The 13,753-nt window shown below is 55.9% G+C and overlaps 1 protein-coding gene across 1 annotated transcript in view; it reads right to left on the minus strand.

Annotated features, from left to right (window-relative positions):
• The window catches only part of LOC139279020 (low-density lipoprotein receptor-related protein 3-like), a 44,485-nt gene extending 32,362 nt beyond the window's left edge, over nucleotides 1-12,123 (minus strand). Inside the window, exon 1 of the mRNA XM_070898342.1 lies at nucleotides 11,827-12,123. Within this exon, the coding sequence (XP_070754443.1) occupies nucleotides 11,827-11,887 (61 nt within the window). The 5' untranslated portion in view covers nucleotides 11,888-12,123. The remainder of the gene's footprint in view (nucleotides 1-11,826) is intronic.
• Nucleotides 12,124-13,753: the final 1,630 nt, after the last annotated feature.

Consider the following 13,753-nt stretch of genomic DNA (forward strand, 5'->3'; position numbering starts at 1 on the left):
AAATTTCTCATCTCTCTTAAATAGCCAGCCCCTTATTCTAAGATTATGCCCTCTAGTTCTTGTCTCCCCCATCAGTGGAAACATCCTCTCTGCATCCACCTTGTCAAGTCTCCTCATAATCTTACACATTTCGATAAGATCATCTCTCATTCTTCTGAATTCCAATGAGTAGAGGCCCAACCTACTCAATCTTTCCTCATAAGTCAACCCCCTCATTTCCGGAATCAACCGAGTGAACCTTCTCTGAACTGCCTCCAAAGCAAGTATATCCTTTCGTAAATATGGAAACCAAAACTGCACGCAGTATTCCAGGTGTGGCCTCACCAATACCTTATATAGCTGTAGCAAGACTTCCCTGCTTTTATATTCCATCCCTTTTGCAAAAAAGGCCAAGATCTTCCTGATCACTTGCTGTACCTGCAAACAATCCTTTTGTGTTTCATGCACAAATACCCCCAGGTCCTGCTGTACTGCGGCATTTTGCAATCTTTCTCCATTTAAATAATAACTTGCTCTTTGATTTTTTTTCTGCCAAAATGCATGACCTCACACTTTCAGACATTATACTCCATCTGCCAAATTTTTGCCAATTTAGCCTGTCTATGTCCTTTTGCAGATTTTTCGTGTCCTCCTTGCTTTTTCTCCCATCAGCAAACTTGGCTACGTTACACTCAGTCCCTTCTTCTACTTGCTTCCACTCAAAACGTGAGTTCTCAGGTGACTGAACAGTCCAATACGGGAATTGCAGTCCCTGTCACAGGTGGGACAGACAGTGGTCGAGGGAAAGGGTGGGTGGGGAGTCTGGTTTGCTGCACGCTCTTTCCGATGACTGCGCTTGGTTTCTGCTTTCTCTCGGCGATGAGACTCGAGGTGCTCAGCACCCTTCTTCCTCCATTTAAGGCGGTCATTGGCCAGGGACTCCCAGGTGTCGGTGGGGATGTTGCATTTTATCAAGGAGGCTTTGAGGGTGTCTTTGAAATGTTTCCTCTGCCCACCTGGGACGCGCTTGCCGTGCAGGAGCTCCGAGTAGAGCGCTTGCTTTGGGAGTCTTGTGTCAGGCATGCGGACAATGTGGCTCGCCCAACGGAGCTGGTCGAGTGTGGTCAGTGCTTCGATGCTGGCCTGACCCACAGTCTCTGTCACAGGTGGGACAGACAGTCGTTGAAGGAAAGGGTGGGTGGGACTGGTTCGCCGCAAGTGGAGAGACCGTCTGTTTCGGGCGGGGCCGGTGGCGGGAGGACAGAGATCGCAGGAGACACGACTGTGTGGGGGGTCCGGGCTCCCATCGACAGAGGCACTGTCAGCAGTCCGAAAAACACCAACACTGTCCCCCCCCAGGTGAGTTACACCAACACTCTGCCCCGCCCCCCAGGTGTGTCACACCGACACTCTGCCCCGCCCCCCAGGTGTGTCACACCGACACTCTGCCCCGCCCCCCAGGTGTGTCACACCGACACTCTGCCCCGCCCCCCAAGTGTGTCACACCAACACTCTGCCCCGCCCCCCAGGTGTGTCACACCGACACTCTGCCCCCCCTCCCAGAGTGTGTCACACCGACACTCTGTCCCGCCCCCCAAGTGTGTCACACCGACACTCTGCCCCGCCCCCCCAAGTGTGTCACACCGACACTCTGCCCCCCCCAGGTGTGTCACACCGACACTCTGCCCCCCCCCCCAAGAGTGTGTCACACCGACACTCTTTCCCCCCCCCCCAGGTGAGTCACACCAACACTCTGCCCCGCCCCCCCCAGAGTGTGTCACACCGACACTCTGCGCCCCCCCCCCAGAGTGTGTCACACCGACACTCTGCGCCCCCCCCCAGAGTGTGTCACACCGACACTCTGCGCCCCCCCCCAGAGTGTGTCACACCGACACTCTGCCCCCCCCCCCCAGGTGTGTCACACCGACACTCTGCCCCCCCTCCCAGAGTGTGTCACACCGACACTCTGCGCCCCCCCCCAGAGTGTGTCACACCGACACTCTGCCCCGCCCCCCCCAGAGTGTGTCACACCGACACTCTGCCCCCACCCCCCCCCCCAAGAGTGTGTCACACCGACACTCTGCCCCGCCCCCCCAGAGTGTGTCACACCGACACTCTTTCCCCCCCCCCAGAGTGTGTCACACCGACACTCTGCCCCGCCCCCCCAGGTGTGTCACACCGACACTCTGCCCCAGTTTTATTGTTCCTCTCCTGCACGTTTTCCCACAGTTTGTCGTTGTGGCACCGTACAGTGAGCAGAGAAGACGAGCGGCCTGCGATGAGGAGCGGTGTTGCCTATGGTCACGGATTGCTGTAGCCAGTGAATGCCCACGTGTCATGTGCCCAGGTGCAATCTGTACAGCGAAGGTCACCCTAACTCAGGCACACAGACTGCAAGCCAATGTTTGCTGTAAACCTCGATAAAAGTTAATTTTTAAAATGAAATAGTATTTGCTGTATGTCGGCGTGCACTCAGGCGGGGAACAGAAAGAGTACAACATCTGCATTCGACCAACCTCCAGAGCTGGGACTGCAAACAAATGCTAACAAACGCAAAGGCAATCTGACCTCAGGGGCAGCCGTGGCTAATTCCCCCGCCAAAACAATCACGCAAAGTTTGCCGTGACGTTCAGCGGTTGGTGTGTGAAGTGAGCATGATGTGGGATGCAGCTCCATCACCGGTAGCCTGGCACAGCTCCACAGCCCCTGAACAGGACAGGTAAATATGGCATACACAGCAATAACCCACTCAGGTTACAGTGCCCATGTAACCTGGAGACACAGAGCAGGTAACTCAGGGCACACCACGAGACTGGTGAGCACTCACACATTCACAACAATTCGTATAGAGGGACTGCAAAACATTAACAAAACAGGCCCCTTCCACCGTCAAAAACAGCCCGCACCACAATTCTCAGTTTCAGCTTTCAAACTTGGACTGCATTTGGAGGAAGTACTGGGGTACAGTACTGGTGTGTACAGGTCTGTCACTGTATAACACTGGGGTACAGTACTGGTGGGTACAGGTCTGTCATTGTATAACACTGGGGTACACTACTGGTGGGTACAGGTCTGTCACTGTATAACACTGGGGTACAGTACTGGTGGGTACAGGTCTGTCACTATATAACACTGGGGTACAGTACTGGTGGGTACAGGTCTGTCACTGTATAACACTGGGGTACACTACTGGTGGGTACAGGTCTGTCACTGTATAACACTGAGGTACAGTACTGGTGGATACAGGTCAGTCACTGTATAATACTGGGGTACAGTACTGGTGGGTACAGGTCTGTCACTGTATAACACTGGGGTACTGTACTGGTGGGTACAGGTCTGTCACTGTATAACACTGGGGTACAGTACTCGTGGGTACAGGTCTGTCACTGTATAACACTGGGGTACAGTACTGGTGGATACAGGTCTGTCACTGTATAACACTGGGGTACAGTACTGGTGGGTACAGGTCTGTCACTGTATAACACTGTTGTACAGTACTGGTGGGTTCAGGTCTGTCGCTGTATAACACTGGGGTACAGTGCTGGTGGGTTCAGGTCTGTCACTGTATAACTATAGGGTACTGTACTGGTGGGTACAGGTCTGTCACTGTATAACACTGGGGTACAGTACTGGTGGGTACAGGTCTGTCACTGTATAACTATGGGGTACTGTACTGGTGGGTACAGGTCTGTCACTGTATAACACTGGGGTACAGTACTGGTGGGTACAGGTCTGTCACTGTATAACACTGTTGTACAGTACTGATGGGTTCAGGTCTGTCGCTGTATAACACTGGGGTACAGTGCTGGTGGGTTCAGGTCTGTCACTGTATAACTATGGGGTACTGTACTGGTGGGTACAGGTCTGCCACTGTATAACACTGGGGTACAGTACTGGTGGGTACAGGTCTGTCACTGTGTAACACTGGGGTACAGTACTGGTGGGTACAGGTCTGTCACTGTATAACACTGGGGTACACTACTGGTGGGTACAGGTCTGTCACTGTATAACATTGGGGTACAGTGCTGGTGGGTACAGGTCTGTCACTGTATAACACTGGGGTACAGTACTGGTGGGTACAGTACTGGTGGGTACAGGTCTGTCACTGTATAACACTGGGGTACAGTACTGGTGGGTACAGGTCTGTCACTGTATAACGTTGGGGTACAGTGCTGGTGGGTACAGGTCTGTCACTGTATAACACTGGGGTACAGTACTGGTGGGTACAGGTCTATCACTGTATAACACAGGGGTACAGTACTGGTGGGTACAGGTCTATCACTGTATAACACTGGGGTACAGTACTGGTGGGTACAGGTCTGTCACTGTATAACACAGGGGTACAGTACTGGTGGGTACAGGTCTGTCACTGTATAACACTGGGATACAACAAGCTCCCCGCTGGAGTGGAGCTAAACTACAGAACCAGTGGGAAGCTGTTTAACCTATGCCGCCTCCAGGCCAGGTCCAAGATCACCCCAACCTCTGTCGTTGAGCTACAGTATGCGGACGACGCCTGCGACTGTGCACATTCAGAGGTTGAAATCCAGGATATAGTCGATGTATTCACAGAGGCATATGAAAGCATGGGCCTTACACTTAACATCCGTAAGATAAAGGTCCTCCACCAGCCTGTCACCGCGGCACAGCACTGCCCCCCAGTCATCAAGATCCACGGCGCGGCCCTGGACAACGTGGACCATTTCCCATACCGCGGGAGCCTCTTATCAACAAAGGCAGACATTGATGCGGAGATTCAGCATCGCCTCCAGTGCGCCAGTGCAGCCTTCGGCCGTCTGAGGAAAAGTGTGTTTGAAGACCAGGCCCTCAAATCTACCAACAAGCTCATGGTCTACAGGACTGTAGTAATACCCGCCCTCCTGTATGGATCTAAGGCATGGACGATGTATAGAAGGCACCTCAAGTCGCTGCAGATATATCACCAACAATGTCTCCGCAAAATCCTGCAAATCCCCTGGGAGGACAGGCACACCAACATCAGTGTCCTCGACCAGGCCAACATCCCCAGTATTGAAGCACTGACCACACTCGATCAGCTTCGCTGGGCAGGCCACATAGTTCGCATGCCAGATACAAGACTCCCAAAGCAAATGCTTTATGCGGAGCTCCTTCATGGTAAACGAGCCAAAGGAGGACAGCGGAAACGTTATAAGCACACCCTCAAAGCCTCCCTGGTAAAGTGCGACATCACCACTGACACCTGGGAGACCCTGGCCGCAGACCGCCCGAGGTGGAGAAAGTCCATCCGGGAGGGCGCTGAGCACCTCGAGTCTCAACACAAAGAGCGTGAAGAGGTCAGACGCAGGCAGCGGAAGGAGCGCGCGGTAAACCAGCCCCACCGATCCCATCCCTCGACGAATGTCTCCCACCTGTAACAGGGTCTGTGGCTCTCGTATCGGATTGTTCAGCCATCAAAGAACTCACTTTGGGAGTGGAAGCAAGTCTTCCTCGATTCCGAGGGACTGCCTATGATGATGGATACAGTACTGGTAGGTACAGGTCTGTCACTGTGTAACATGGGGGTACAGTACTGGTGGGTTCAGGTCTGTCGCTGTATAACACTGGGGTACAGTACTGGTGGGTACAGGTCTGTCGCTGTATAACACTGGGGTACAGGTCTGGTGGGTAAACATAGAAACATAGAAACATAGAAAATAGGTGCAGGAGTCGGCCATTCGGCCCTTCTAGCCTGCACCGCCATTCAATGAGTTAATGGCTGAACATTCAACTTCAGTACCCCATTCCTGCTTTCTTGCCATACCCCTTGATCCCCCTAGTAGTAAGGACCTCATCTAACTCCTTTTTGAATATATTTAGTGAATTGGCCTCAACAACTTTCTCTGGTAGATAATTCCACAGGTTCACCACTCTCTGGGTGAAGAAGTTCCTCCGCATCTCGGTCCTAAATGGCTTACCCCTTATCCTTAGACTGTGACCTCTGGTTCTGGACTTCCCCAACATTGGGAACATTCTTCCTGCATCTAACCTGTCTAACCCCGTCAGAATTTTAAATGTTTCTATGAGGTCCCCTCTCATTCTTCTGAACTCCAGTGAATACAAGCCCAGTTGATCCAGTCTTTCTTGATAGGTCAGTCCCGCCATCCCGGGAATCAGTCTGGTGAACCTTCGCTGCACTCCCTCAATAGCAAGAATGTCCTTCCTCAGGTTAGGTGACCAAAACTGTACACAATACTCCAGGTGTGGCCTCACCAATGCCCTGTACAACTGTAGCAACACCTCCCTGCCCCTGTACTCAAATCCCCTTGCTATGAAGGCCAACATGCCATTTGCTTTCTTAACCGCCTGCTGCACCTGCATGCCAACCTTCAATGACTGATGTACCATGACACCCAGGTCTCGTTGCACCTCCCCTTTTCCTAATCTGTCACCATTCAGATAATAGTCTGTCTCTCTGTTTTTACCACCAAAGTGGATAACCTCACATTTATCCACATTATACTTCATCTGCCATGCATTTGCCCACTCACCTAACCTATCCAAGTCGCTCTGCAGCCTCACAGCATCCTCCTCGCAGCTCACACTGCCACCCAACTTAGTGTCATCCGCAAATTTGGAGATACTACATTTAATCCCCTCATCTAAATCATTAATGTACAGTGTAAACAGCTGGGGCCCCAGCACAGAACCTTGCGGTACCCCACTAGTCACTGCCTGCCATTCTGAAAAGTACCCATTTACTCCTACTCTTTGCTTCCTGTCTGACAACCAGTTCTCAATCCATGTCAGTACACTACCCCCAATCCCATGTGCTCTAACTTTGCACATCAATCTCTTGTGTGGGACCTTGTCGAACGCCTTCTGAAAGTCCAAATATACCACATCAACTGGTTCTCCCTTATCCACTCTACTGGAAACATCCTCAAAAAATTCCAGAAGATTTGTCAAGCATGATTTCCCTTTCACAAATCCATGCTGACTTGGACCTATCATGTCACCTCTTTCCAAATGCACTGCTATGACATCCTTAATAATTGATTCCATCATTTTACTCACTACCGATGTCAGGCTGACCGGTCTATAATTCCCTGTTTTCTCTCTCCCTCCTTTTTTAAAAAGTGGGGTTACATTGGCTACCCTCCACTCCATAGGAACTGATCCAGAGTCAATGGAATGTTGGAAAATGACTGTCAACGCATCCACTATTTCCAAGGCCACCTCCTTAAGTACTCTGGGATGCAGTCCATCAGGCCCTGGGGATTTATCGGCCTTCAATCCCATCAATTTCCCCAACACAATTTCCCGGCTAATAAGGATTTCCCTCAGTTCCTCCTCCTTACTAGACCCCCCGACCCCTTTTATAACCGGAAGGTTGTTCGTGTCCTCCTTCGTGAATACCGAACCAAAGTACTTGTTCAATTGGTCCGCCATTTCTTTGTTCCCCGTTATGACTTCCCCTGATTCTGACTGCAGCGGACCTACGTTTGTCTTTACTAACCTTTTTCTCTTTACATACCTATAGAAACTTTTGCAATCCGTCTTAATGTTCCCTGCAAGCTTCTTCTCATACTCCATTTTCCCTGCCCTAATCAAACCCTTTGTCCTCCTCTGCTGAGTTCTAAATTTCTCCCAGTCCCCAGGTTCGCTGCTATTTCTGGCTAATTTGTATGCCACTTCCTTGGCTTTAATACTATCCCTGATTTCCCTTGATAGCCACGGTTGAGCCACCTTACCTTTTTTATTTTTATGCCAGACAGGAATGTACAATTGTTGTAGTTCATCCATGCGGTCTCTAAATGTCTGCCATTGCCCATCCACAGTCAACCCCTTAAGTATCATTCGCCAATCCATCCCAGCCAATTCACGCCTCATACCTTCAAAGTTAGCCTTCTTTAAGTTCTGGACCATGGTCTCTGAATTAACTGGTCTGTCACTGTATAACATTGGGGTACAGTACTGGTGGGTACAGGTGTGTAACACTGGGGTACAGTACTGGTGGGTACAGGTTTGTCACTGTGTAACACTGGAGTACAGTACTGGTGGGTACAGGTCTGTCGCTGTATAACACTGGGGTACAGTACTGGTGGGTACAGGTCTGTCGCTGTATAACACTGGGGTACAGGTCTGTCACTGTGTAACACTGGGGTACAGTACTGGTGGGTACAGGTCTGTCACTGTGTAACACAGGGGTACAGTACTGGTGGGTACAGGTCTGTCACTGTATAACACTGGGGTACAGTACTGGTGGGTACAGGTCTGTCGCTGTATAACACTGGGGTACAGTACTGGTGGGTACAGGTCTGTCGCTGTATAACACTGGGGTACAGGTCTGTCACTGTGTAACACTGGGGTACAGTACTGGTGGGTACAGGTCTGTCACTGTGTAACACAGGGGTACAGTACTGGTGGGTACAGGTCTGTCACTGTATAACACTGGGGTACAGTACTGGTGGGTACAGGTCTGTCGCTGTATAACACTGGGGTACAGGTCTGTCACTGTATAACACTGGGGTACAGTACTGGTGGGTACAGGTCTGTCACAGTATAACACTGGGGTACAGTACTGGTCTGTCACTGTATAACACTGGGGTACAGTGCTGGTGGGTTCAGGTCTGTCACTGTATAACTATGGGGTACAGTACTGGTGGGTACAGGTCTGTCACTGTATAACTATGGGGTACAGTACTGGTGGGTACAGGTCTGTCACTGTATAACACTGGGGTACAGTACTGGTGGGTACAGGTCTGTCACAGTATAACTATGGCGTACAGTACTGGTGGGTACAGGTCTATCACTGTATAACACTGGGGTACAGTACTGGTGGGTACAGGTCTGTCACTGTATAACACTGGAGTGCAGTACTGATGGGTACAGGTCTGTCACTGTATAACTCCGGGGTACAGTACTGGTGGGTACAGGTCTGTCCCGGTATAACACTGGTGTACAGTACTGGTGGGTACAGGTCTGTCATTGTATAACTCTGGGGTACAGTACTCGTGGGTACAGGTCTGTCACTGTATAACACTGAGGTACAGTACTGGTGGGTACAGATCTGTCACTGTATAACACTGGGGTACAGTACTGGTGGGTACAGATCTGTCACTGTATAACACTGGGGTACAGTACTGGTGGGTACAGGTCTGTCACTGTATAACACTGGGGTACAGGTCTGTCACTGTATAGCCATGGGGTACAGAAAATTTGAGATGATTAATTCAGAATAATCAATTATTTTTGATGCTAACTGACCTGCTGTGTATTTCCAATATACATTTTTCACACCTAAAATGACTTAAAGATATTTGTGAATTGGAATATAAAACCCGAGATCTGTCGGTAACATTACAGACCAGTCTGAAACACAAAACCAGTATTACATCGCACTTTCAAAAACAAGCCCACATCGTCTCATTGTCCTTACAAAGGATCTGAAACAAACTGACGGTGTGAGATTGGACAGGTGTCTGTTCATTTCTGACTCGCAACATGCTATTTATATTTGATTTCTGCTAGGATTTAATTTGTAGCAATGCAGTTTAGATTAATTCGTCAACATGCAGCTTAAATTCAACGTGTCGTATATATTTGTACCATGCAGTGTGTAATTAATTTACAGCAAATCGGTGTTGCAGCGTGCAGGTTATATACACAGTTTAGAATCAATTTGCGGCGTGCCCTGACCCTGGGCATATAGTTGTGAACAAGTCTCCCTGGATCAGGGGCACGGACAGGTGGTACAGGAGGATGTTGGGGTGCAGCATGCAGAGGGAAGGATGTAGTGTGTAGGGTGCAGGGGGGGGGAGGTCGGGTACAGGGGGGGGGGGGGGGGGGGGGAGGTCGGGTACAGGGGGGGGGGGGGGGGAGGTCGGGTACAGGGGGGGGGGAGGAGGTCGGGTACAGGGGGGCGGAGGGGGTCGGGTACGGGGGGGGGAGGGGGTCGGGTACGGGGGGGGCAGGGGTCGGGTACGGGGGGGGCAGGGGGTCGGGTACGGGGGGGCAGGGGGTCGGGTACGGGGGGGCAGGGGGTCGGGTACGGGGGGGCAGGGGGTCGGGTACGGGGGGGCAGGGGGTCGGGTACGGGGGGGCAGGGGGTCGGGTACGGGGGGGCAGGGGGTCGGGTACGGGGGGTCGAGTACAGGGGGGGCAGGGGTCGGGTACGGGGGGGCAGGGGGTCGGGTACGGGGGGGGCAGGGGGTCGGGTACGGGGGGGCAGGGGGTCGGGTACGGGGGGCAGGGGGTCGGGTACGGGGGGGCAGGGGGTCGGGTACGGGGGGTCGGGTACGGGGGGTCGGGTACGGGGGGTCGGGTACGGGGGGTCGGGTACAGGGGGGGCAGGGGTCGGGTACGGGGGGTCGGGTACGGGGGGGCAGGGGGTCGGGTACGGGGGGGCAGGGGGTCGGGTACGGGGGGGGCAGGGGGTCGGGTACGGGGGGGCAGGGGGTCGGGTACGGGGGGGCAGGGTACGGGGGGGCAGGGGGTCGGGTACGGGGGGGCAGGGGGTCGGGTACGGGGGGGACAGGGGTCGGGTACGGGGGGGACAGGGGTCGGGTACGGAGGGGACAGGGGTCGGGTACGGGGGGGGGGGGGCAGGGGGTCGGGTACGGGGGGGTCGGGCAGGGGGTCGGGTACGGGGGGGGCAGGGGGTCGGTACGGGGGGGGGCAGGGGGTCGGGTACGGGGGGGGGCAGGGGGTCGGGTACGGGGGGCAGGGGGTCGGGTACGGGGGGGCAGGGGGTCGGGTACGGGGGGGCAGGGGGTCGGGTACGGGGGAGCAGGGGGTCGGGTACGGGGGGGGGGCAGGGGGTCGGGTACGGGGGGGGCAGGGGTCGGGTACGGGGGGGGAAGGGGGTCGGGTACAGGGGTCGGGTACGGGGGGGGGCAGGGGGTCGGGTACGGGGGGGGGGCAGGGGGTCGGGTACGGGGGGGGCAGGGGGTCGGGTACGGGGGGGGCAGGGGGCCGGGTACGGGGGGGGCAGGGGGCCGGGTACGGGGGGGGGGGGGCAGGGGGCCGGGTACGGGGGGGGCAGGGGGGCGGGTACGGGGGGGGCAGGGGGTCGGGTACGGGGGGGGCAGGGGGTCGGGTACGGGGGGGGCAGGGGGTCGGGTACAGGGGGGGGAAGGGGGTCGGGTACAGGGGGGGGAAGGGGGTCGGGTACAGGGGTCGGGTACAGGGGGGGCGGGGGTCGGGTACGAGGTGTCGGGGGTCGTGTACAGGGGGGTCGGGTACAGGGGGGCAGGGGTCGGGTACAGGGGGGGCAGGGGTCGGGTACAGGGGGGGCAGGGGTCGGGTACAGGGGGGGCAGGGGTCAGGTATGGGGGGGGCAGGGGGTCGGGTACGGGGGGGACAGGGGTCGGGTACAGGGGTCGGGTACAGGGGGGGACAGGGGTCGGGTACAGGGGGGACAGGGGTCGGGTACAGGGGGGGACAGGGGTCGGGTACAGGGGGGGCGGGGGTCGGGTACAGGGGGGGACAGGGGTCGGGTACAGGGGGGGCAGGGGTCAGGTACGGGGGGGGCAGGGGGTCGGGTACAGGGGGGGACAGGGGTCGGGTACAGGGGGGGACAGGGGTCGGGTACAGGGGGGGCGGGGGTCGGGTACAGGGGGGGCGGGGGTCGGGTACAGGGGGGGGCAGGGGTCGGGTACAGGGGGGGACAGGGGTCGGGTACAGGGGGGGGCAGGGGTCAGGTACGGGGGGGGCAGGGGGTCGGGTACGGGGGGGACAGGGGTCGGGTACAGGGGGTCGGGTACAGGGGGGGACAGGGGTCGGGTACGGGGGGGACAGGGGTCGGGTACGGGGGGGGCAAGGGTCGGGTACGGGGGGTCGGGCCCAGGACGCGGGGCGGGGGTACCGGGGACACAGGCCTCTCACCGCCGCCCAGCACCAGGCCCAGCCCGAGGAGCCGCGCCGCCCGCCGCTCGCTCTCCGCCATCTTCCCGTCACATCGCCGCCGCTCCGCCGCCCGCCAGCCGCTGGGCCTCGGCCGCCGCCGCCCCGGCCTCCGCGCAGCTCATGGTCGCCGAGGGCGGCCTCCCGCTCCGCCAGGGGCGGCCTGGCCTGTCCGCGCTCCGCTCTCGCGTTACAATCCGCGCCGGCTCCCGGACACTCGGCCCCGGACTTGCGGCTCGCACCGCAACATGGCGCCGCGCCTGCGTGCACCCGGCGGGCCGGTCAGGCTGCGCCTGCGCACACCTGCCCTCCGCTGGTCGCTCCAACTGCGTCGGCGCACATCCGCCAGCCGCTCCAACTGCGCCTGCGCATAACTGCCGGCCTGCCCGGCTCCAATTTTTGCCATTATGTCATCCACAAAGCATCATGGGACAGGCGCTCATTGAGCAAAAAGTGGGCTCTGCCATCTTTGATAAAGGAATTGTTCTGCCCATACCCTGATTACTGAATTACATAAGCTATACATTTTTCAATTTTTTTAAACATGATGATGTTTTGATAGCTGTACCTCAACATCATCATCCTAGGCAGTCCCTCGAAATTGACTTGCTTCCACTCTAAAAGTGAGTTGTCAGGTGGCTGAACAGTCCAATACAGGAATTACAGTCTCTGTCACAGGTCGGACTGACAGTGGTTAAAGGAAAGGGTGGGTGGGGAGTCTGCTTTGCCGCGCGCTCCTTCCGCTGCCCACGCTGGTTTTCTGCATGCTCTCGGCGATGAGACTCGAGGTGCTCAGCACCCTCCAGATGCACTTCCTCCACTTTGGGCGGTCTTGGAATGTTTCCTCTGCCCATCTGGGGCTCGCTTACCGTTTAGGAGTTCCAAGTAGAGCGCTTGCTTTGGGCGTCTCATGTGGGGCATGCGGACTATGTGGCCCGCCCAACGGAGCTGGTCGAGTGTGGTCAGTGCTTCGATGCTGGGGATGTTGGCCTGAGCGAGAACACCAACGTTGTTGCGTTTATCCTCCCCGTGGATTTGCAGGATCTAGCGGAGGCAGTGCTGGTGGTACTCCTCCAGCGCTTTGAAGTGTCTACTGTATATGGTCCATGTCTCAGCCATATAGGAGGGCAGGTATCACTATTGCTCTGTAGACCATGAGCTTGGTGCCGGGTTTGAGGTCCTAGTCTTCAAACACAACACTCTCTTCCTCAGGCGACTGAAGGCTGCACTGGGGCACTGAAGGCGGTGTTGGACCTCTTCGTTGATGTCTGCCCTTGTTGACAGTAGGCTCCCTCGGTTTGGAAAATGGTCCACGTTGTCCAAGGCCACACCATGGATTTTGATAACTGGGGGGAGGGGGGCAGTGCTGTGTGGCGGGGCAGGTTGTTAGAGGTCCTTTGTTTAGTGTAAGGCTCCGGACATGAGGTGGGGGCAGGGCCAGTGGAATGAGGTGGGGCCAGGGGGTTGGGGCGGGGCTATGGGGAATGGGGCCATCAGGAATAGGGCAGGGCCATGGGGAAATGGGGCGGGGCAAAGGGTTGACAGGAGGGGCAATGTGGATAATGGGGAGGGGAAATGTGGAGGAGCCAATGTGGAGGAGCCATGGGGCAATGTGGGTGGGGTCAGTGGGGCCCAGGAGAGTGGGGCCCATCGTGTCATAGGGTAGGGACAGATGCGGGAGGTCAGTCAACTTAATCCATCCAGAATGAAATAATTTATCATACAATGTTTCAGCACAGAAACAAGTCATTCAGCCCATCTAATATCGGCTGGTGTTTTTCTCCACAGGCCACCCAGTCTAATCCCACTCTCCCGACACCACTCGCCGCCCGAGGGACATGACCCACAGGCAGGGCTCAGCTCCCGATGTAGCTCCATTCCTCTGCTACTTAGAATCATAGAAGTTTAC

The sequence above is a fragment of the Pristiophorus japonicus genome, chromosome 13 (assembly GCF_044704955.1).
Source record: "Pristiophorus japonicus isolate sPriJap1 chromosome 13, sPriJap1.hap1, whole genome shotgun sequence".
Lineage (NCBI taxonomy): Eukaryota > Metazoa > Chordata > Chondrichthyes > Pristiophoridae > Pristiophorus > Pristiophorus japonicus.